The sequence below is a fragment of the Panulirus ornatus genome, chromosome 4 (assembly GCF_036320965.1).
Source record: "Panulirus ornatus isolate Po-2019 chromosome 4, ASM3632096v1, whole genome shotgun sequence".
NCBI classification, from domain to species: Eukaryota; Metazoa; Arthropoda; class Malacostraca; order Decapoda; family Palinuridae; genus Panulirus; species Panulirus ornatus.
This window is the reverse complement of record NC_092227.1, coordinates 90,889,948-90,912,349: the sequence shown is the minus strand read 5'-3', so window position 1 is coordinate 90,912,349 and position 22,402 is coordinate 90,889,948. Positions and strand designations below refer to the sequence as shown.

The following is a 22,402-nucleotide window of genomic DNA, read 5'->3' as shown; positions in this document are numbered from 1 at the left end:
TGTGTGTGACCTCATGTTGTGGCTCTATGTGACCTCATGTTGTGGCTCTGTGTGACCTCATGATGTGGCTCTGTGTGACCTTATATTGTGGCTCTGTGTGACCTCATGTTGTGGCTGTGTGTGACCTCATGATGTGGCGGTGTGTGACCTCATGATGTGGCTCTGTGTGGCCTTATGTTGTGGCTTTGTGTGAGCTAATGTTGTGGCTATGAGAGACCTTTTGACCTCATGTTATGGCTGTGTATGACCTTATGTTGTGTCTGTGTGACCTCATGTTGTGATTGTGTGTAACCTCATGTTGTGGCAGTGTGTGACCTTATGCTGTGGCTATGCGTGACCTTTTGACCTCATGTTGTGGCTGTGTGTGACCTTATGTTGTGGCTGTGTGTGACCTCATGTTGTGGCTATGAGAGACCTTTTGACATCATGTTATGGCTGTGTATGACCTCATGTTGTGTCTGTGTGACCTCATGTTGTAATTGTGTGTAACCTCATGTTGTGGCTGTGTGTGACCTCAAGTTGTGGCTCTGTGTGACCTCATAATGTGACTCTGTGTGACCTTATGTTGTGGCTTTGTGTAAGCTAATGTTGTGGCTGTGCGTTACCACATGTTATGGCTGTGTGTGACCTCATGTTGTGGCTGTGTGTGACCTCATGTTGTGGCTATGTGTGACCTTTTGACCTCATGTTGTCGCTGTGTGTGACCTCATGTTGTGGCTGTGAGTGACCTTTTGACCTCATGTTATGGCTGTGTGTGACCTCATGTTGTGTCTCTGTGTGACCTCATGTTGCGGCTGTGTGTAACCTCATGTTGTGGCTGTGTGACCTCATTTTGTGGTTGTGTGACCTCATGATGTGGCGGTGTGTGACCTCATGATGTGGCTCTGTGTGACCTTATGTTGTGGCTGTGTGTGACCTTATGTTGTGGCTGTGTGTGACCTTATGTTATGGCTGTGTGTGACCTCATATTGTGTCTGTGTGTGATCTCATGTTGTGGCTGTGTGTGACATGTGGCTGTGTGTGACCTCATGTTGTGGCTGTGTGTGACCTCATGTTGTGTCTCTGTATGACCTCATGTTGTGTCTCTGTATGACCTCGTGTTGTGGCTGTGTGTGACCTCATGTTGTGGCTTTGTGTGACCTCATGTTGTGTCTCTGTATGACCTCACGTTGTGTCTCTCTATGACCTCGTGTTGTGGCTGTGTGTGACCTCATGTTGTGGCTGTGTGTGACCTCATGTTGTGTCTCTGTATGACCTCATGTTGTGTCTCTGTATGACCTCGTGTTGTGGCTGTGTGTGACCTCATGTTGTGTCTCTGTATGACCTCATGTTGTGTCTCTGTATGACCTCGTGTTGTGGCTGTGTGTGACCTCATGTTGTGGCTGTGTGTGACCTCATTTTTGGCTGGCTCTGTGTGACCTCATGTTGTGGCTCTGTGTGACCTTATATTGTGGCTGTGTGTGACCATATTGTGGCTGTGTGACCTTATGTTGTGGCTCTGTGTGACCTTATATTGTGGCTTTGTGTGACCTTATGTTGTGGCTGTGTGCGACCTTATGTTGTGACTGTGTGTGACCTCATATTGTGGCTGTGTGTGACCTCATGTTGTGACAGTGTGTGACCTCATATTGTGGCTGTGTGTGACCTCATTTTGTGGCTGTGTGTGACCTCATGATGTGGCGGTGTGTGACCTCATGATGTGGCTCTGTGTGACCTTATGTTGTGGCTCTGTGTGACCTTATGTTGTGGCTGTGTGTGACCTTATGTTGTGGCTGTGTGTGACCTTATGTTGTGGCTCTGTGTGACCTTATGTTGTGGCTGTGTGACCTTATGTTGTGGCTCTGTGTGACCTTATGTTGTGGCTCTGTGTGACCTTATTTTGTGGCTGTGTGTGACCTTATGTTATGGCTGTGTGTGACCTCATATTGTGTCTGTGTGTGATCTCATGTTGAGGCTGTGTGTGACATGTGGCTGTGTGTGACCTCATGTTGTGGCTGTGTGTGACCTCATGTTGTGTCTCTGTATGACCTCATGTTGTGTCTCTGTATGACCTCGTCTTGTGGCTGTGTATGACTTCATGTTGTGGCTGTGTGTGACCTCATGTTGTGTCTCTGTATGACCTCATGTTGTGTCTCTGTATGACCTCGTGTTGTGGCTGTGTGTGACCTCATGTTGTGTCTCTGTATGACCTCATGTTGTGTCTCTGTATGACCTCATGTTGTGTCTCTGTATGACCTCGTGTTGTGGCTGTGTGTGACCTCATGTTGTGGCTGTGTGTGACCTCATTTTTGGATGGCTCTGTGTGACCTCATGTTGTGGCTCTGTGTGACCTTATATTGTGGCTGTGTGTGACCATATTGTGGCTGTGTGACCTCATGTTGTGGCTTTGTGTGACCTTATATTTTGGCTTTGTGTGACCTTATGTTGTGGCTGTGTGCGACCTTATGTTGTGACTGTGTGTGACCTCATATTGTGGCTGTGTGTGACCTCATGTTGAGACTGTGTGTGACCTCATATTGTGGCTGTGTGTGACATCATGTTGTGACTGTGTGTGACCTCATATTGTGACTGTGTGTGACCTTATATTGTGGCTGTGTGTGACCTCATGTTGTGGCTGTGTGACCTCATGTTGTGGCTGTGTGTGACCTTATATTGTGGCTTTGTGTGACCTCATGTTGTGGCTGTGTGTGACGTCATGTTGTGGCTGTGTGTGACCTTATATTGTGGCTTTGTGTGACCTCATGTTGTGGCTGTGTGTGACCTTATATTGTTGCTGTGTGTGACCTCATGTTGTGGCTGTGTGTGACCTTATATTGTGGCTTTGTGTGACCTTATGTTGTGGCTGTGTGTGACCTTATATTGTTGCTGTGTGTGACCTCATGTTGTGGCTGTGTGTGACCTCATGTTGTGGCTGTGTGTGACCTCATGTTGTGGCTGTGTGTGACCTTATAATGTTGCTGTGTGTGACCTCATGTTGTGGCTGTGTGTGACCTTATATTGTGGCTTTGTGTGACCTCATGTTGTGGCTGTGTGTGACCTTATATTGTTGCTGTTTGTGACCTCATGTTGTGGCTGTGTGTGACCTCATGTTGTGGCTGTGTGTGACCTTATATTGTTGCTGTGTGTGACCTCATGTTGTGGCTGTGTGTGACCTTATATTGTGGCTTTGTGTGACCTCATGTTGTGGCTGTGTGTGACCTCATGTTGTGGCTGTGTGTGACCTCATGTTGTGGCTGTGTGTGACCTCATGTTGTGGCTGTGTGTGACCTCATGTTGTGGCTGTGTGTGACCTTATATTGTTGCTGTGTGTGACCTCATGTTGTGGCTGTGTGTGACCTCATGTTGTGGCTGTGTGTGACCTTATATTGTTGCTGTGTGTGACCTCATGTTGTGGCTGTGTGTGACCTTATATTGTGGCTTTGTGTGACCTCATGTTGTGGCTGTGTGTGACCTTATATTGTTGCTGTGTGTGACCTCATGTTGTGGCTGTGTGTGACCTTATATTGTGGCTTTGTGTGACCTTATATTGTGGCTTTGTGTGACCTTATGTTACAGCTGTTGTGTAACCTCATGATACAGCTGTGTGACCGTATACTATAATGTGTGTAAGCTCATGTTCCAGCTATGAGATCTCATGTTAAATGTGACTTCATATGTATGAATAAATGATAATTTGATTTTCATTTTTGTTCAGCAGATGTGAGGTTAACTGGGGAATATTTTTATGAGTATCACTATTTGTGACCTGAGAATGTTTATTCTGATATAAATGGAAATGTTTCTGTAAAGTATAGTTACACATCTTTAAGTATATCATATAAGAAATTAACATATTCTTCTATATCCAAAATGGTTTCATCTTAAAGCTTGAGAATTCAGTCCTCTTGCAGTGTTTAATTAAGCCTGTAACATTAGATTCTCAGATGGTATCAAGCTACACTTTGATATTACAGAACTGAGGGTTAACATGGTAATATTGATTAACGAAGTTTCCATATTTGCAGGAGGTTTACACAGTACATACATACCTAAATAGAAACTGAATCTCACTCAGTTTAAGTTGTTTCCTAAGATGAATATTGCTACAACCTTCAGTGTTGGTAATTTGTTACAGCATCAATTATGTGCCTTGTATGAGGTATAGTACATGAACAGTATGTTAGGAACAAGTCTTGTTATCATACCAGGTGAGCCACAGGAAGTGAGGGTGTGGACTGAACAGCGAGACGACAAACATGTGACAGTCTTGTGTGAAGTGAGCCACGTGTATCCACAACCCCAGCTACACCTACATCAGCACTCCTCAACCATTGACAGGTCAGTAAGTCACAACTCATCTGTTTCAAATAATATATATTTATTCTATTTACTTATTTATCATACTTTGTCGCTGTCTCCCGCGTTAGCGAGGTAGCGCAAGGAAACAGACGAAAGCATGGCCCAACCCACCCACATACACATGTATATACATACATGTCCACACACGCACATATACATACCTATACATTTCAACGTATACATATATATACATACACAGACATATACATATACACATGTCATTAATTCATACTTGCTGCCTTTATTCATTCCTGTCGCCACCCCGCCAGACATGAAATGACAACCCCCTCCCCCCGCATGCGCGCGAGGTAGCGCTAGGAAAAGACAACAAAGGCCACATTCGTTCACAGTCTCTAGCTGTCATGTGTAATGCACCGAAACCACAGCTCCCTTTCCACATCCAGGCCCCACAAAACTTTCCATGGTTTACCCAAGACGCTTCACATGCCCTGGTTCAATCCATTGACAGCACGTCGACCCCGGTATACCTCATCTTTCCAATTCACTCTATTCCTTGCACGTCTTTCACCCTCCTGCATGTTCAGGCCCCGATCGCTCAAAATCTTTTTCATTCCATCCTTCCACCTCCAATTTGGTCTCCCACTTCTCGTTCCCTCCACCTCTGACACATATATCCTCTTTGTCAATCTTTCCTCACTCATTCTCTCCATGTAATCAAACCATTTCAAAATGCCCTCTTCTACTCTCTCAACCACACTCTTTTTATTACCACACATCTCTCTTACCCTTTCATTTCTTACTCGATCAAACCACTTTACACCACATATTGTCCTCAGACATCTCATTTCCAGCACATCCACCCTTCTCCGCACAACTCTATCTATAGCCCACGCCTCGCAACCATATAACATTTTGGAACCACTATACCTTCAAACATACCCATTTTTGCTTTCCGAGATAATGTTCTCGCCTTCCACACATTTTTCAACGCTCCCAGAACTTCTGCCCCCTCCCCCACCCTGTGACTCAATTCCGCTTCCATTCGCTGCCAAATCCACTCCCAGATATCTAAAACACTTCACTTCCTCCAGTTTTTCTCCATTCAAACTCACCTCCCAATTGACTTGTCCCTCAACCGTACTGTACTTAATAACCTTGCCCTTATTCACATTTACCCTCAGCTTTCTTCTTTTACACACTTTACCAAACTCAGTCACCAGCTTCGGCAGTTTCTCACACGAATCAGCCACCAGCGGTGTATCATCAGCGAACAACAACTGACTCACTTCCCAAGCTCTCTCATCCACAACAGACTGCATACTTGCCACTCTCTCCAAAACTCTTGCATTCACCTCCCTAACAATCCCATTCATAAACAAATCAAACAACCATGGAGACATCACACACCCCTGCCGCAAACCTACATTCACTGAGAGCCAATCACTTTCCTCTCTTCCTACTCGTACACATGCCTTACATCCTCGATAAAAACTTTTCACTGCTTCTATCAGCTTGCCTCCCACACCATATAATCTTAATACCTTCCACAGAGCATCTCTATCAACCCTATTATATTCCTTCTCCAGATCCATATATGCTACATAAATCCATTTGTTTTTCTAAGTATTTCTCACATACATTCTTCAAAGCAAACACCTGATCCACACATCCTCTACCACTTCTGAAACCACACTGCTCTTCCCCAATCTGATGCTCTGTACATGCTTTCACCCTCTATCAATACCCTCCCATATAATGTAATTTGAGCACTCACCTTTATCCCCTTTGCCTTTGTAAAATGGCACAATGCGTGCATTCCGCCAATCCTCAGGCACCTCACCATGAGTTATACATACATTAGATATCCTTACCAACCAGTCAACAACACAGTCACCCCCTTTTTTAATAAATTCCATATATATATATATATATATATATATATATATATATATATATATATATATATATATATATATATATATATACAGAGCATCAGATTGGGGAGGAGCAGTGTGGTCTCAGAAGTGGTAGAGGATGTGTGGATCAGGTGTTTGTTTTGAAGAATGTATGTGAGAAATACTTAGAAAAGCAAATGGATTTGTATATAGCATTTATGGATCTGGAGAAGGTGTATGATAGAGTTGATAGAGATGCTCTGTGGAAGGTACTAAGAATATATGGTGTGGGAGGCAAGTTGTTAGAAGCAGTGAAAAGTTTTTATCGAGGATGTAAGGCATGTGTACGTGTAGGAAGAGAGGAAAGTGATTGGTTCTCAGTGAATGTAGGTTTGCGGCAGGGGTGTGTGATGTCTCCATAGTTGTTTAATTTGTTTATGGATGGGGTTGTTAAGGAGGTGAATGCAAGAGTTTTGGAAAGAGGGGCAAGTATGCAGTCTGTTGTGTATGAGAGAGCATGGGAAGTGAGTCAGTTGTTGTTCGCTGATGATACAGCCCTAGTGGCTGATTCATGTGAGAAACTGCAGAAGCTGGTGACTGAGTTTGGTAAAGTGCGTGAAAGAAGAAAGTTAAGAGTACATGTGAATAAGAGCAAGGTTATTAGGTACAGTAGGGTTGAGGGTCAAGTCAATTGGGAGGTAAGTTTGAATGGAGAAAAACTGGAGGAAGTAAAGTGTTTTTGATATCTGGGAGTGGATCTAACAGCGGATGGAACCATGGAAGCGGAAGTTCAATCATAAGGTGGAGTAGTGGGCGAAAATCCTGGGAGCCTTGAAGAATGTGTGGAAGTTGAGAACATTATCTCGGAAAGCAAAAATGGGTATGTTTGAAGGAATAGTGGTTCCAAAAATGTTGTGTGGTTGCGAGGCGTGGGCTATGGATAGAGTTGTGCGCAGGAGGGTGGATGTGCTGGAAATGAGATGTTTGAGGACAATATGTGGTGTAAGGTGGTTTGATCGAGTAAGTAATGTAAGAGTAAGAGAGATGTGTGGAAATAAAAAGAGCGTGGTTGAGAGAGTAGAAGAGGGTGTTTTGAAATGGTTTGGGCACATGGAGAGAATGAGTGAGGAAAGATTGACCGAGAGGATATATGTGTCGGAGGTGGAGGGAATGAGGAGAAGTGGGAGACCAAATTGGAGGTGGAAAGATGGAGTGAAAAAGATTTTGAGTGATCGGGGCCTGAACATGCAGGAGGGTGAAAGGCGGGCAAGGAATAGAGTGAATTGGATCGATGTGGTATACCGGGGTTGACGTGCTGTCAGTGGATTGAATCAGAGCATGTGAAGCGTCTGGGGTAAACCATGGAAAGTTCTGTGGGGCCTGGATGTGGAAAGGGAGCTGTGGTTTCGGGCATTATTACATGACAGCTAGAGACTGAGTGTGAACAAATGGGGCCTTTGTTGTCTTTTCCTAGCGCTACCTCGCACACATGAGGGGGGGAGGGAATGTTATTCCGTGTGTGGCGAGGTGGCGATGGGAATAAATAAAGGCAGACAGTATGAATTATGTACATGTGTTTATATGTATATGTCTGTGTGTGTATATATATGTGTACATTGAGATGTATAGGTATGTATATTTGCGTGCGTGGACGTGTATGTATATACATGTGTATGGGGGTGGGTTGGGCCATTTCTTTCGTCTGTTTCCTTGCGCTACCTCGCAAGCGCGGGAGACAGCGACAAAGCAAAATAAAAAGAAAAAAATGACTCATGGTGAGGTGCCTGAGAATTGGCGGAATGCTTGCATAGTACCATTGTACAAAGGCAAAGGGGATAAGAGTGAGTGCTCAAATTACAGAGTTATAAGTTTGAGTATTCCTGGGAAATTATATGGTAGGGTATTGATTGAGAGGGTGAAGGCATGTACAGCGCATCAGGTTGGGGAGAGCAGTGTGGTTTCAGAAGTGGTAGAGGATGTGTGGATCAGGTTTTTGCTTTGAAGAATGTATGAAAGAAATACTTATAAGAGCAAATGGATTTGTATGTAGCCTTTATGGACCTAGAGAAGGCATATGATAGAGTTGATAGAGATGCTCTGCGGTAGGTATTAAGAATATATGGTGTGGGAGGCAAGTTGTTAGAAGCAGTGAAAAGTTTTTAATGAGGATGTAAGGCATGTGTACGTGTCGGAAGAGAGGAAAGTGATTGGTTCTCAGTGAATGTTGGTTTGCTGTAGGGGTGCGTGATGTCTCCATGGTTGCTTGATTTGTTTATGGATGGGGTTGTTAGGGAGGTGAATGCAAGAGTTTTGGAAAGAGGGGCAAGTATGCAGTCTGTTGTTGATGAGAGAGCTTGGAAAGTGAGTCAGTTGTTCGCTGATGATACAGCACTGGTGGCTGATTCGTGTGAGAAACTGCAGAAGCTGATGACTGAGTTTGGTAAAGTGTGTGAAAGAGGAAAGCTGAGAGTAAATGTGAATAAGAGCAAGGTTATCAGGTACAGTAGGGTTGAGGGACAAGTCAATTGGGAGGTAAGTTTGAATGGAGAAAAACTGGAGGAAGTGAAGTGTTTTAGATATCTGGGAGTGGATTTGGCAGTGGATGGAACCATGGAGGCGGAAGTGAATCACAGGGTGGGGGAGGGGGCGAAAGTTCTGGGAGCCTTGAAGAATGTGTGGAAGTTGAGAACGTTATCTTGGAAAGCAAAAATGGGTATGTTTGAAGGAATAGTGGTTCCAAAAATGATGTATGGTTGCGAGGCATGGGCTATAGATAGAGTTGTGCGGAGGAAGGTGGATGTGCTGGAAACGAGATGTTTGAGGACAATATGTGGTGTGAGGTGGTTTGATTGAGTAAGTAATGAAAGGGTAAGAGAGATGTGTGGTGGTAAAAAGAGTGTGTTTGAGCTAGCAGAAGAGGGTGTTCTGAAATGGTTTGGTCACATGGAGAGAATTAGTGAGGAAAGATTGACAAAGAGGATATATGTGTCAGAGGTGGAGGGAACGAGAAGAAGTGGGAGACCAAATTGGAGGTCGAAAGATGGAGTGAAAAAGATTTTGAGTAATCGGGGCCTGAACATGCAGGAGGGTGAAAGGCGTGCAAGGAATAGAGTGAATTGGAAAGATGTGGTATACCAGGGTCGACGTGCTGTCAATGGATTGAACCAGGGCATGTGAAGCGTTAGGGGTAAACCATGGAAAGTTCTGTGGGACCTGGATGTGGAAAGGGAGCTGTGGTTTCGGTGCATTATACATGACAGCTAGAGACTGTGAACGAATGTGGCCTTTGTTGTATTTTCCTAGTGCTACTTAGCGCACATGCGGGGGGGAGTGGATCGGTATTTCATTTTGTGACGGGGTGGCGACGAGAATGAATAAGGGCAGACAGTATGAATTATGTACATGTGTATATATGTATATGTCTGTGTGTGTATATATATGTATACGTTGAGATGTATAGGTATGTATATGTGCGTGTGTGGATGTGTATGCATATACATGTGTATGTGGGTGGGTTGGGCCATTCTTTCGTCTGATTCCTTGCGCTACCTCGCAAACGCGGGAGACAGCGACAAAGCTGAGGATATTCCCTCAAAGGCCCAAAGGCCCAGTCCTTTGAAAGAAAGAATATATATATATATATATATATATATATATATATATATATATATATATATATATATATATATATATATATATATATATATATATATATATATGTATTTATATATATATATGGAAATAATGAAGAGCTTATGGACTTGTGTGCTGAAAAACGACTGGTGATTGGGAATACCTGATTTAAAAAGAGAGATATACATAAGTATTCGTATGTGAGTAGGAGAAATGGCCAGAGAGCGTGATTGGACAACGTGCTAATTGATAGGCGCGTAAGAGACTTTTGGATGCTAATATGCTGAGAGGGGCAGCTGGAGGGATGTCTGATCGCTATCTTGTGGAGGCGAAGGTGAATATTTGTAGAGGTGTTCAGAAAAGAAGAGAGAATGTTGGGGTGAAGAGAGTGATGAGAGTAAGTCAGCTTGGAAAGGAGACTTGTGTGAGGAAGTACCAGCAGAGATTGAGTGTGGAATGGCAAAAGGTGAGAGCAAATGCCATGAGGGGAGTTGGGGAGGGATGAGATGTATTTAGGGAATCAGTGATGGCTTGCACAAAAGATGCATGTGGCATGAGAAAGGTGAGAGGTGGGCATTAGAAAGGGTAGTGAGTGTTGGGATGAAGAAGTAAGGTTGTCAGTGAAAGAGAAGAGAGAGGCGTTTGAACGAATTTTGCAGAAAAGTAGCGCAAATGACTGTGAGATATATAAAAGAAGGCGGCAGGAGATCAAGAGAAAGGTGCAAGAGGTGAAAAAGAGGACAAATGAGGGTTAGGGTGAGAGAGTTTCATTAGATTTCACGGAGAATAAGATGTTTTGAAAGGAGGTAAATAACGTGCGTAAGACAAAAGAACAAATGGGAACATCGGTGAAGGGGGCAAATAGGGAGGTAATAACAGGTAGTGATGAAGTGAGAGGGAGATGGAGTGAGTATTTTGAAGGTTTGTTGAATGTGTTTGATGATAGAGTGGCCAATATAGGTTGTTTTGGTCTAGGTGGTGTGCGAAGTGAGAGGGGTAGGGGAATGGTTTGGTAAACAAAGAAGGGGTAGTGAAAGCTTTGCGGAAGATGAAAGCCGGCAAGGCGGCGGGGTTGGATAGTATTGCAGTGGAATTTATTAAAAAAAGGGGAGTGACTGTGTTGTTGATTGATTGGTAAGGATATTCAATATATGTATGGATCATCGTGAAGTGCCTGAGGATTCGCGGAATGCATGCATAGTGCCATTGTACAAAGGCAAAGGGGATAAAGGTGAGTGTTCAAATTACAGAGGTATAAGTTTGTTGAGTATTCCTGGGAAATCATATGGGAGGGTATTCATTGAAAGGGTAAAGGCATGTACAGAGTATTAGATTGGGGAAGAGCAGTGTAGTATCAGAAGTGGTAGAGGATGTGTGGATCAGGTGTTTGCTTTGAAGAATGTATGTGAGAAATATTTAGAAAAATAGATGGATTTGTATGAAGCATTTAGGGATCTGGAGAAGGCACATGATAGGGTTGATAGAGATGCTTTGTAGAAGGTTTTAAAAGTATATAGTGTGGGAGGTAAGTTACTAGAAGCAGTGAAAAGTTTTTACCAAGGATGTAAGGCATGCGTACGAGTAGGAGGAGAGGAAAGTGATTAGTTCCCAGCAAATGTCGGTTTGCGGCAGGGGTGCGTGATGTCTCCATGGCTGTTTAATTCGTTTATGGATGGGGTGGTTAGGGAGGTGGATGCAAGAATTTTGGAGATAGGGGCAAGTATGCAGTCTTTTGTGGATGAGAGGAGCAAGTATGCAGTCTGCTGTGGATGCAGGGCAAGTATGTAGTCTTTTATGGATGAGAGGGGCAAGTATGCAGTTTGTTGAGGATGAAAGAGCTTGGAAAGTGAGTTAGTTGTTGTTCGCTGATGATACAGCGCTGGTGGCTGATTCGGGTGGGAAACTGCAGAAGTTAGTGACTGAGTTTGGTAAAGTGTGTGAAAGAAGAAAGTTGAGAAAAAATATGAATAAGAGCAAGGTTATTAGGTTTAGTAGGGTGAAGGGACAAGTTGATTGGGAAGTAAGTTTGAATGAAGAAAGACTGGAGGAAGTGAAGTGTTTTAGATATCTGAGAGTGGATTTGGCAGCGGATGGAACCATGGAAGCGGAAGTGAGTCACAGGGTGGGTTTGGGTCAAAGATTCTGGGAGCGTTGAAGAATGTGTGGAAGGCAAGAACATTATCTCGGAAAGCAAAAATGGGTAAGTTTGAAGGGATAGTGGTTCCAACAATGTTAAATAGTTGCGAAGCACAGGCTATGGTAGGGATGTGCGGAGGAGGGTGGATGTGTTGGAAATGAAGTGGTTGAGGACAATATGTTGTGTGAAGTGGTTTTATCGAGTACGTAATGAAAGGATAAAAGAGATGTGAGGGAAGAAAAAGGATGTGGTTGAGAGAGCAGAAGAGGGTGTATTGAAATGGTTTGGTCACATAAAGAGAATAACTGAGGAAAGATTGACAAAGAAGATATGTGTCAGAGATGGAGGGAAGGAGAAGTGGAAGACCAGATTGGAGGTGGAAGGATGGAGTGAAACAAATTTTGAGCGATCGGGGCCTGAACATGCAGGAGTGTGAAAGGCGTGCAAGGAATAGAGTGAATTTGAAGGATATGGAATACCGGGGTCGATGTGCTGTCAATGGACCCAACCAGGGCGTGTGAAGCGTCTGAGGTAAACCATGGAAAGGTTCTCTGGGGCCTGGATGTGGAAAGGGAGCTGTGGTTTCGGTACATTACACATGACAGCTTGAGACTGAGTGTGAACGAATGTGGCCTTTTTGACTTTATTGGCGCCACCTCGCTGGAAGTGGAAGGTGGGGGGGGGGTGCTATTTCCTGTGTGGCGGGGTGGCGACGGAAATGGATGAAGGCAGCAGGTATGAATATGTACATGTGTATGTATGCATATGTCTGTGTATGTATATGTATGTATGTATATGGGTGTTTATATGTATATATTCTTTTATTATAGTTTGTCGCTGTCTCCCGCGTTAACGAGGAAGCGCAAGGAAACAGGCGAAAGATTGGCCCAACCCACCCACATACACATGTATATACATACACGTCCATACACGCACATATACATGCCTATACATTTCAACGTATATATATATATATATATATATATATATATATATATATATATATATATATATATATATATATATATATATATAAATATATATATATATATATATATATATATATATATATATATATATATATATATATATATATATATATATATATATGTTGACTGGTTGGTAAGGTTATTTAATGTATGTATGACTCATGGAGTGGTGCCTGAGGATTGGCGGAATGCGTGCATAGTGCCATTGTACAAAGGCAAAGGGGATAAGAGTGAGTGCTCAAATTACAGAGGTATAAGTTTGTTGAGTATTCCTGGTAAATTATATGGGAGGGTATTGATTGAGAGGGTGAAAGCATGTACAGAGCATCAGATTGGGGAAGAGCAGTGTGGTTTCAGAAGTGGTAGAGGATGTGTGGATCAGGTGTTTGCTTTGAAGAATGTATGTGAGAAATACTTAGAAAAGCAAATGGATTTGTATGTAGCATTTATGGATCTAGAGAAGGCATATGATAGAGTTGATAGAGATGCTCTGTGGAAGGTATTAAGAATATATGGTGTGGGAGGCAAGTTGTTAGAAGCAGTGAAAAGTTTTTATCGAGGATGTAAGGCATGTGTACGTGTAGGAAGAGAGGAAAGTGATTGGTTCTCAGTGAATGTAGGTTTGCGGCAGGGGTGTGTGATGTCACCATGGTTGTTTAATTTGTTTATGGATGGGGTTGTTAGGGAGGTGAATGCAAGAGTTTTGGAAAGAGGGGCAAGTATGAGGTCTGTTGGGGATGAGAGAGCTTGGGAAGTGAGTCAGTTGTTGTACGCTGATGATACAGCGCTGGTGGCTGATTCATGTGAGAAACTGCAGAAGCTGGTGACTGAGTTTGGTAAAGTGTGTGAAAGAAGAAAGTTAAGAGTAAATGTGAATAAGAGCAAGGTTATTAGGTACAGTAGGGTTGGGGGTCAAGTCAATTGGGAGGTGAGTTTGAATGGAGAAAAACTGGAGGAAGTGAAGTGTTTTAGATATCTGGGAGTGGATCTGGCAGCGGATGGAACCATGGAAGCGGAAGTGGATCATAGGGTGGGGGAGGGGGCGAAAATTCTGGGAGCCTTGAAGAATGTGTGGAAGTCGAGAACATTATCTCGGAAAGCAAAAATGGGTATGTTTGAAGGAATAGTGGTTCCAACAATGTTGTATGGTTGCGAGGCGTGGGCTATGGATAGAGTTGTGCGCAGGAGGATGGATGTGCTGGAAATGAGATGTTTGAGGACAATGTGTGGTGTGAGGTGGTTTGATCGAGTAAGTAACGTAAGGGTAAGAGAGATGTGTGGAAATAAAAAGAGCGTGGTTGAGAGAGCAGAAGAGGGTGTTTTGAAATGGTTTGGGCACATGGAGAGAATGAGTGAGGAAAGATTGACCAAGAGGATATATGTGTCGGAGGTGGAGGGAACGAGGAGAAGAGGGAGACCAAATTGGAGGTGGAAAGATGGAGTGAAAAAGATTTTGTGTGATCGGGGCCTGAACATGCAGGAGGATGTAAGGAGGGCAAGGAATAGAGTGAATTGGAGCGATGTGGTATACCGGGGTTGACGTGCTGTCAGTGGATTGAATCAAGGCATGTGAAGCGTCTGGGGTAAACCATGGAAAGCTGTGTAGGTATGTATATTTGCGTGTGTGGACGTATGTATATACATATGTATGGGGGTGGGTTGGGCCATTTCTTTCGTCTGTTTCCTTGCGCTACCTCGCAAACGCGGGAGACAGCGGCAAAAAAAAAAAAAAAAAAAAAAAAAAAATATATATATATATATATATATATATATATATATATATATATATATATATATATATATATATATATATACATTTATACACGTGCACATAATTCATACTTGCTGCCTTTATTCATTCCTGTCGCTACCCCGCCAGACATGAAATGACAACCCCCTCCCCCCGCATGCGCGCGATTTAGTGCTAGGAAAAGACAACAAAGGTCACATTTGTTCACACTCAGTCTCTAGCTGTCATGTATAATGGACTGGAACCACAGCTCCCTTTCCACATCCAGGCCTCACAAAACTTTCCATGGTTTACCCCAGACGCTTCACATGCCCTGGTTCAATAAATTGACAGCACGTCGACCCCGGTATACCAGATCGTTCCAATTCACTCTATACTTTGCACGCCTTTCACCCTCCTGCATGTCCAGGCCCCGATTACTCAAAATCTTTTTCACTCCATCTTTCCACCTCCAATTTGGTCTCCCACTTCTCCTCGTTCCCTCCATCTCTGACACATATATCCTATTTGTCAATCTCTCCTCACTTATTCTTTCTATGTGACCAAACCATTTTAAAACACCCTCTTCCGCTCTCTCAACCACACTCTTTTTATTACCACACATCTCTTTTATCCTTTCATTTCTTACTCGATCAAACCACCTTACACCACATATTGTCCTCAAACATCTCATTTCCAAAACATCCACCCTCCTCCCCACAACTCTGTCTATAGCCCACGCCTCGCAACTATATAACATTGTTGGAACCACTATTCCTTCAAACATACCCATTTTTGCTTTGAGACAATGTTCTCGCCTTCCACACATTTTTCAACACTTCCAGAACGTTCGCCCCCTCCCCCACCCTGTGACTCAGCCCCACTTCCATGGTTCCATCCACTGCCAAATCCGTTCCCAGACACCCAAAACATCCCACTTCCTCCAGTTTTTCTCCATTCAAACTCATCTCCCAATCACCTCGTCCCCAACCCCACTGTACCCAATAACTCTGCTCCTATTCACACCCACTCTCAGCTTTCTTCCTTCACACACTCCACCAAACCCAGTCACCAGCTTTTGCAGTTTCTCACCCGAATCACTTCTGCTTGCATGGTTCCATCCTCTGCCAAATCCACTCCCAGACACCTAAAACACTTCACTTCCTCCAGTTTTTCTCCATTCAAACTTACCTCCCAATTTACTTTTCCCTCAACCCTACTGAACCTAATAACCTTGCTCTTATTCACATTTACTCTCAGCTTTCTTCTTTCACACACTTTACCAAACTCAGTCACCAGATTCTGCAGTTTCTCACTCGAATCAGCCACCAGCGCTGTATCATCAGCGAACAACTGACTCACTTCCCGAGCTCTCGCATCCACAATAGACTGCATACTTGCACCTCACTAACAACCTCATCTATAAACAAATAAAACAACCATGGAGACATCGCGCACCCCTGCCGCAAACTGACATTCACTAGGAACCAACAACTTTCCTCTCTTCCTACACGTACACATGCCTTACATCCTCAATAAAAACTTTTCATTGCCTCTAGCAACTTTCCTCCCACACCATATATTCTTAATACCTTCCACAGAGCATCTCTATCAACTCCATCATATGCCTTCTCCAGATCCATAAATGCTACATACAAATCCATCTGTTTCTCAAAGTATTCCTCACATTCATTCTTCAAAGCAAACAACTGATCCACACATCCTCTACCACATAAAACCACACTGCTCTTCCCCAATCTGATGTTCTGTACATGCCTTGACCCTCTAAATCAATACCCTCCCATATAATTTCCCAGGAATACTAAACAAACTTATACCGTTTTAATCTGAACACTTACCTTTATCTCCCTTGCCTTTGTACAATGGCACTATGCATGCATTCCGCCAATTCTCAGGCACTTCACCATAAACCTTACATACACTGAATACCCTTACTAGTCAACCAGTCAATAACACAGTCACCCCCCTTTTTGATAAATCCCTCTGCAATATCATCCAAACCCGCCGCCTTGCCGGCTTTCATCTTCTGCAAAGCTTTCAATACCTCCTCTCTGTTTACCAAACCATTCTTACTGACCCTCTCACTTCGCATACCACCTCGACCAAAACATCCTATATTGGCCACTCTATCATCAAACACATTCAACAAACCTTCGAAATACTCACTCCATCTCCTCACTTCACCACAACTTGTTATTGCCTCCCCATTAGCCCCCTTCACCGATGTTCCCATTTATATATTAATATATTGTTATCACTGTAAGACTGCACCTTCTGTATCGTGATGTAATTTATATGTTCCTCCCACATGTTGAGCACAGCGTGGTGTTAGGTGGTGGTAAGGTGACGTCGTCACAAGGTTCATACAACCTAACCCTGGAACATGTTGTGGAGGAAGACACCTTGCAGGGACTAACAACCTTCGAGTGTCAGGTTACCATCCCTGACACTAAGGTCCACGTCCTCGGCTCTACCCAGTACCAGCCTAGTAAGTAAATCACAAGTCTAGTGTGTACATTACCAGCCTAGTGAGTACATCACCAGCCTAGTTAGTACATTACCAGCCTAGTAAGTACATCACCAGCCTAGTTAGTACATTACCAGCCTAGTGAGTACATCACCAGCCTAGTTAATACATTACCAGCCTAGTAAGTACATCACCAGCCTAGTGAGTACATCACCAGCCTAGTTAGTACATTACCAGCCTAGTAAGTACATCACCAGCCTAGTTAGTACATTACCAGCCTAATGAGTACATTACCAGCCTAGTGAGTACATTACCAGCCTAGTTAGTACATTACCAGCCTAGTGAGTACATCACCAGCCTAGTGAGTACATCACCATCCTAGTTAGTACATTACCAGCCTAGTGAGTACATCACCAGCCTAGTTAGTACATTACCAGCCTAGTGAGTACATCACCAGCCTAGTGAGTACATTACCAGCCTAGTGAGTACATCACCAGCCTAGTGAGTACATTACCAGCCTAGTGAGTACATTACCAGCCTAGTGAGTACATCACCAGCCTAGTGAGTACATTACCAGCCTAGTTAGTACGTTACCAGCCTAGTTAGTACATTACCAGCCTAGCAAGTAAAACACCAGCCTAGTGAGTACATTACCAGCCTAGTGAGTACATCACCAGCCTAGTTAGTACATTACCAGGCTAGTTAGTACATTACCAGCCTAGTGAGTACATCACCAGCCTAGTTAGTACATTACCAGCCTAGTGAGTACATCACCAGCCTAGTTAGTACATTACCAGCCTAGTGAGTACATAACCAGCCTAGTGAGTACATTACCAGCCTAGTGAGTACATCACCAGCCTAGTGAGTACATTACCAGCCTAGTGAGTACATTACCAGCCTAGTGAGTACATCACCAGCCTAGTGAGTACATTACCAGCCTAGTGAGTACATTACCAGCCTAGTTAGTACATTACCAGCCTAGTGAGTACATCACCAGCCTAGTTAGTACATTACCAGCCTAGTGAGTACATTACCAGCCTAGTTGGTACATTACCAGCCTAGTGAGTACATCACCAGCCTAGTCAGTACATTACCAGCCTAGTAAGTACATCACCAGCCAAGTTAGTACATCACCAGCCTAGTGAGTACATTACTAGCCTAGTTAGTACATTACCAGCCTAGTCAGTACATTACCAGCCTAGTGAGTACATTACCAGCCTAGTTAGTACATTACCAGCCTAGTTAGTACATTACCAGCCTAGTAAGTACATCACCAGCCTAGTTAGTACATTACCAGCCTAGTGAGTACATTACCAGCCTAGTTAGTACATTATCAGCCTAGTTAGTACATTACCAGCCTAATGAGTACATTACCAGCCTAGTTGGTACAATACCAGCCTAGTTGGTACATCACCAGCCTAGTTAGTACATTACCAGCCTAGTGAGTACATTACCAGCCTAGTTAGTACATTACCAGCCTAGTTAGTACATTACCAGCCTAGTGAGTACATCACCAGCCTAGTGAGTACATCACCATCCTAGTTAGTACATTACCAGCCTAGTGAGTACATTACCAGCCTAGTTGGTACATTACCAGCCTAGTTGGTACATCACTAGTAGGTACATCATAAGCCTAGAGAGTACATCATTACCTGTTCCACATCACAACTGACGCAACACAACCACCTGCCCCACCATTCACTCCCAACTCCATAACACAACCACCTGCCCCAACATTCACTCCCTACTCCACAACACAACCACCTGCCCCATCATTCACTCCCAACTCCACAACACAACCACCTGCCCCATCATTCACTCCCAACTCCATAACACAACCACCTGCCCCATCATTCACTCCCTACTCCACAACACAACCACCTGCCCCACCATTCACTCCCAACTCCATAACACAACCACCTGCCCCATCATTCACTCCCTACTCCACAACACAACCACCTGCCCAACATTCACTCCCAACTCCATAACACAACCACCTGCCCCATCATTCACTCCCAACTCCACAACACAACCACCTGCCCCACCATTCACTCCCTACTCCACAACACAACCACCTGCCCCACCATTCACTCTCAACACCACAACACAACCACCTGCCCCAACATTCACTCCCTACTCCACAACACAACCACCTGCCCCACCAATCACTCCCTACTCCACAACACAACCACCTGCCCCACCATTCACTCTCAACACCACAACACAACCACCTGCCCTAACATTCACTCCCTACTCCACAACACAACCACCTGCCCAGCATACACTCCCAACTCCACAACACAACCTCCTGCCCCACCTTTCACTCCCAACTCCACAACACAACCACCTGCCCCAACATTCACTCCCAACTCCACAACACAACCACCTGCCCCACCATTCACTCCCAACTCCACAACACAACCACCTGCCCCATCATTCACTCCCTACTCCACAACACAACCACCGGCCCCAACATTCACTCCCGACTCCACAACACAACCACCTGCCCCAACATTCACTCCCTACTCCACAACACAACCACCTGCCCCATCATTCACTCCCTACTCCACAACACAACCACCTGCCCCACCATTCACTCCCTACTCCACAACACAACCACCTGCCCAACATTCACTCCCAACTCCACAACACAACCACCTGCCCAACATTCACTCCCAACTCCACAACACAACCACCTGCCCCACCATTCACTCCCTACTCCACAACACAACCACCTGCCCCATCATTCACTCCCAACTCCACAACACAACCACCTGCCCAACATTCACTCCCAACTCCACAACACTACCACCTGCTCCATCATTCACTCCCTACTCCACAACACAACCACCTGCCCCATCATTCACTCCCTACTCCACAACACAACCACCGGCCCCAACATTCACTCCCGACTCCACAACACAACCACCTGCCCCATCATTCACTCCCTACTCCACAACACAACCACCTGCCCCACCAATCACTCCCTACTCCACAACACAACCACCTGCCCCACCATTCACTCTCAACACCATAACACAACCACCTGCCCTAACATTCACTCCCTACTCCACAACACAACCACCTGCCCAGCATACACTCCCAACTCCACAACACAACCTCCTGCCCCACCTTTCACTCCCAACTCCACAACACAACCACCTGCCCCAACATTCACTCCCAACTCCACAACACAACCACCTGCCCCACCATTCACTCCCAACTCCACAACACAACCACCTGCCCCACCATTCACTCCCAACTCCATAACACAACCACCTGCCCCAACATTCACTCCCTACTCCACAACACAACCACCTGCCCCATCATTCACTCCCGACTCCACAACACAACCACCTGCCCCATCATTCACTCCCAACTCCATAACACAACCACCTGCCCCATCATTCACTCCCTACTCCACAACACAACCACCTGCCCCACCATTCACTCCCAACTCCATAACACAACCACCTGCCCCATCATTCACTCCCTACTCCACAACACAACCACCTGCCCAACATTCACTCCCAACTCCATAACACAACCACCTGCCCCATCATTCACTCCCAACTCCACAACACAACCACCTGCCCCACCATTCACTCCCTACTCCACAACACAACCACCTGCCCCACCATTCACTCTCAACACCACAACACAACCACCTGCCCCAACATTCACTCCCTACTCCACAACACAACCACCTGCCCCACCAATCACTCCCTACTCCACAACACAACCACCTGCCCCACCATTCACTCTCAACACCACAACACAACCACCTGCCCTAACATTCACTCCCTACTCCACAACACAACCACCTGCCCAGCATACACTCCCAACTCCACAACACAACCTCCTGCCCCACCAATCACTCCCTACTCCACAACACAACCACCTGCCCCACCATTCACTCTCAACACCACAACACAACCACCTGCCCTAACATTCACTCCCTACTCCACAACACAACCACCTGCCCAGCATACACTCCCAACTCCACAACACAACCACCTGCCCCACCAATCACTCCCTACTCCACAACACAACCACCTGCCCCACCATTCACTCTCAACACCACAACACAACCACCTGCCCTAACATTCACTCCCTACTCCACAACACAACCACCTGCCCAGCATACACTCCCAACTCCACAACACAACCTCCTGCCCCACCTTTCACTCCCAACTCCACAACACAACCACCTGCCCCAACATTCACTCCCAACTCCACAACACAACCACCTGCCCCACCATTCACTCCCAACTCCACAACACAACCACCTGCCCCATCATTCACTCCCTACTCCACAACACAACCACCGGCCCCAACATTCACTCCCGACTCCACAACACAACCACCTGCCCCAACATTCACTCCCTACTCCACAACACAACCACCTGCCCCATCATTCACTCCCTACTCCACAACACAACCACCTGCCCCACCATTCACTCCCTACTCCACAACACAACCACCTGCCCAACATTCACTCCCAACTCCACAACACAACCACCTGCCCAACATTCACTCCCAACTCCACAACACTACCACCTGCCCCACCATTCACTCCCTACTCCACAACACAACCACCTGCTCCATCATTCACTCCCTACTCCACAACACAACCACCTGCCCCATCATTCACTCCCTACTCCACAACACAACCACCGGCCCCAACATTCACTCCCGACTCCACAACACAACCACCTGCCCCATCATTCACTCCCTACTCCACAACACAACCACCTGCCCCACCAATCACTCCCTACTCCACAACACAACCACCTGCCCAACATTCACTCCCAACTCCACAACACAACCACCAGCCCAACATTCACTCCCTACTCCACAACACAACCACCTGCCCCACCATTCACTCCCTACTCCACAACACAACCACCTGCCCCAACATTCACTCCCTACTCCACAATACAACCACCTGTCCCACCATTCACTCCCTACTCCACAACACATCCACCTGCCCCACCATTCACTCCCTACTCCACAACACAACCACCTGCCCCAACATTCTTTCCCTACTCCACAACACAACCACCTGCCCCATCATTCACTCCCTACTCCGCAACACAACCACCTGCCCCATCATTCACTCCCTACTCCGCAACACAACCACCTGCCCCACTATTCACTCCCAACTCCACAACACAACCACCTGCCCCACTATTCACTCCCAACTCCACAACACAACCACCTGCCCCACCA

The 22,402-nt window shown here is 45.2% G+C and overlaps 1 protein-coding gene across 5 annotated transcripts in view; it reads left to right on the top strand.

Moving 5' to 3' along the window:
- Positions 1–22,402, top strand: part of LOC139746270 (uncharacterized) — a 99,393-nt gene that overhangs the window by 8,713 nt on the left and 68,278 nt on the right. For all 5 annotated transcript variants that reach the window (XM_071657353.1, XM_071657343.1, XM_071657334.1 and 2 more), the window contains exons 2-3: positions 4,188–4,317; positions 17,025–17,191. In XM_071657353.1, coding sequence (XP_071513454.1) covers positions 4,188–4,317; positions 17,025–17,191 — 297 coding nt within the window. The remainder of the gene's footprint in view (positions 1–4,187; positions 4,318–17,024; positions 17,192–22,402) is intronic.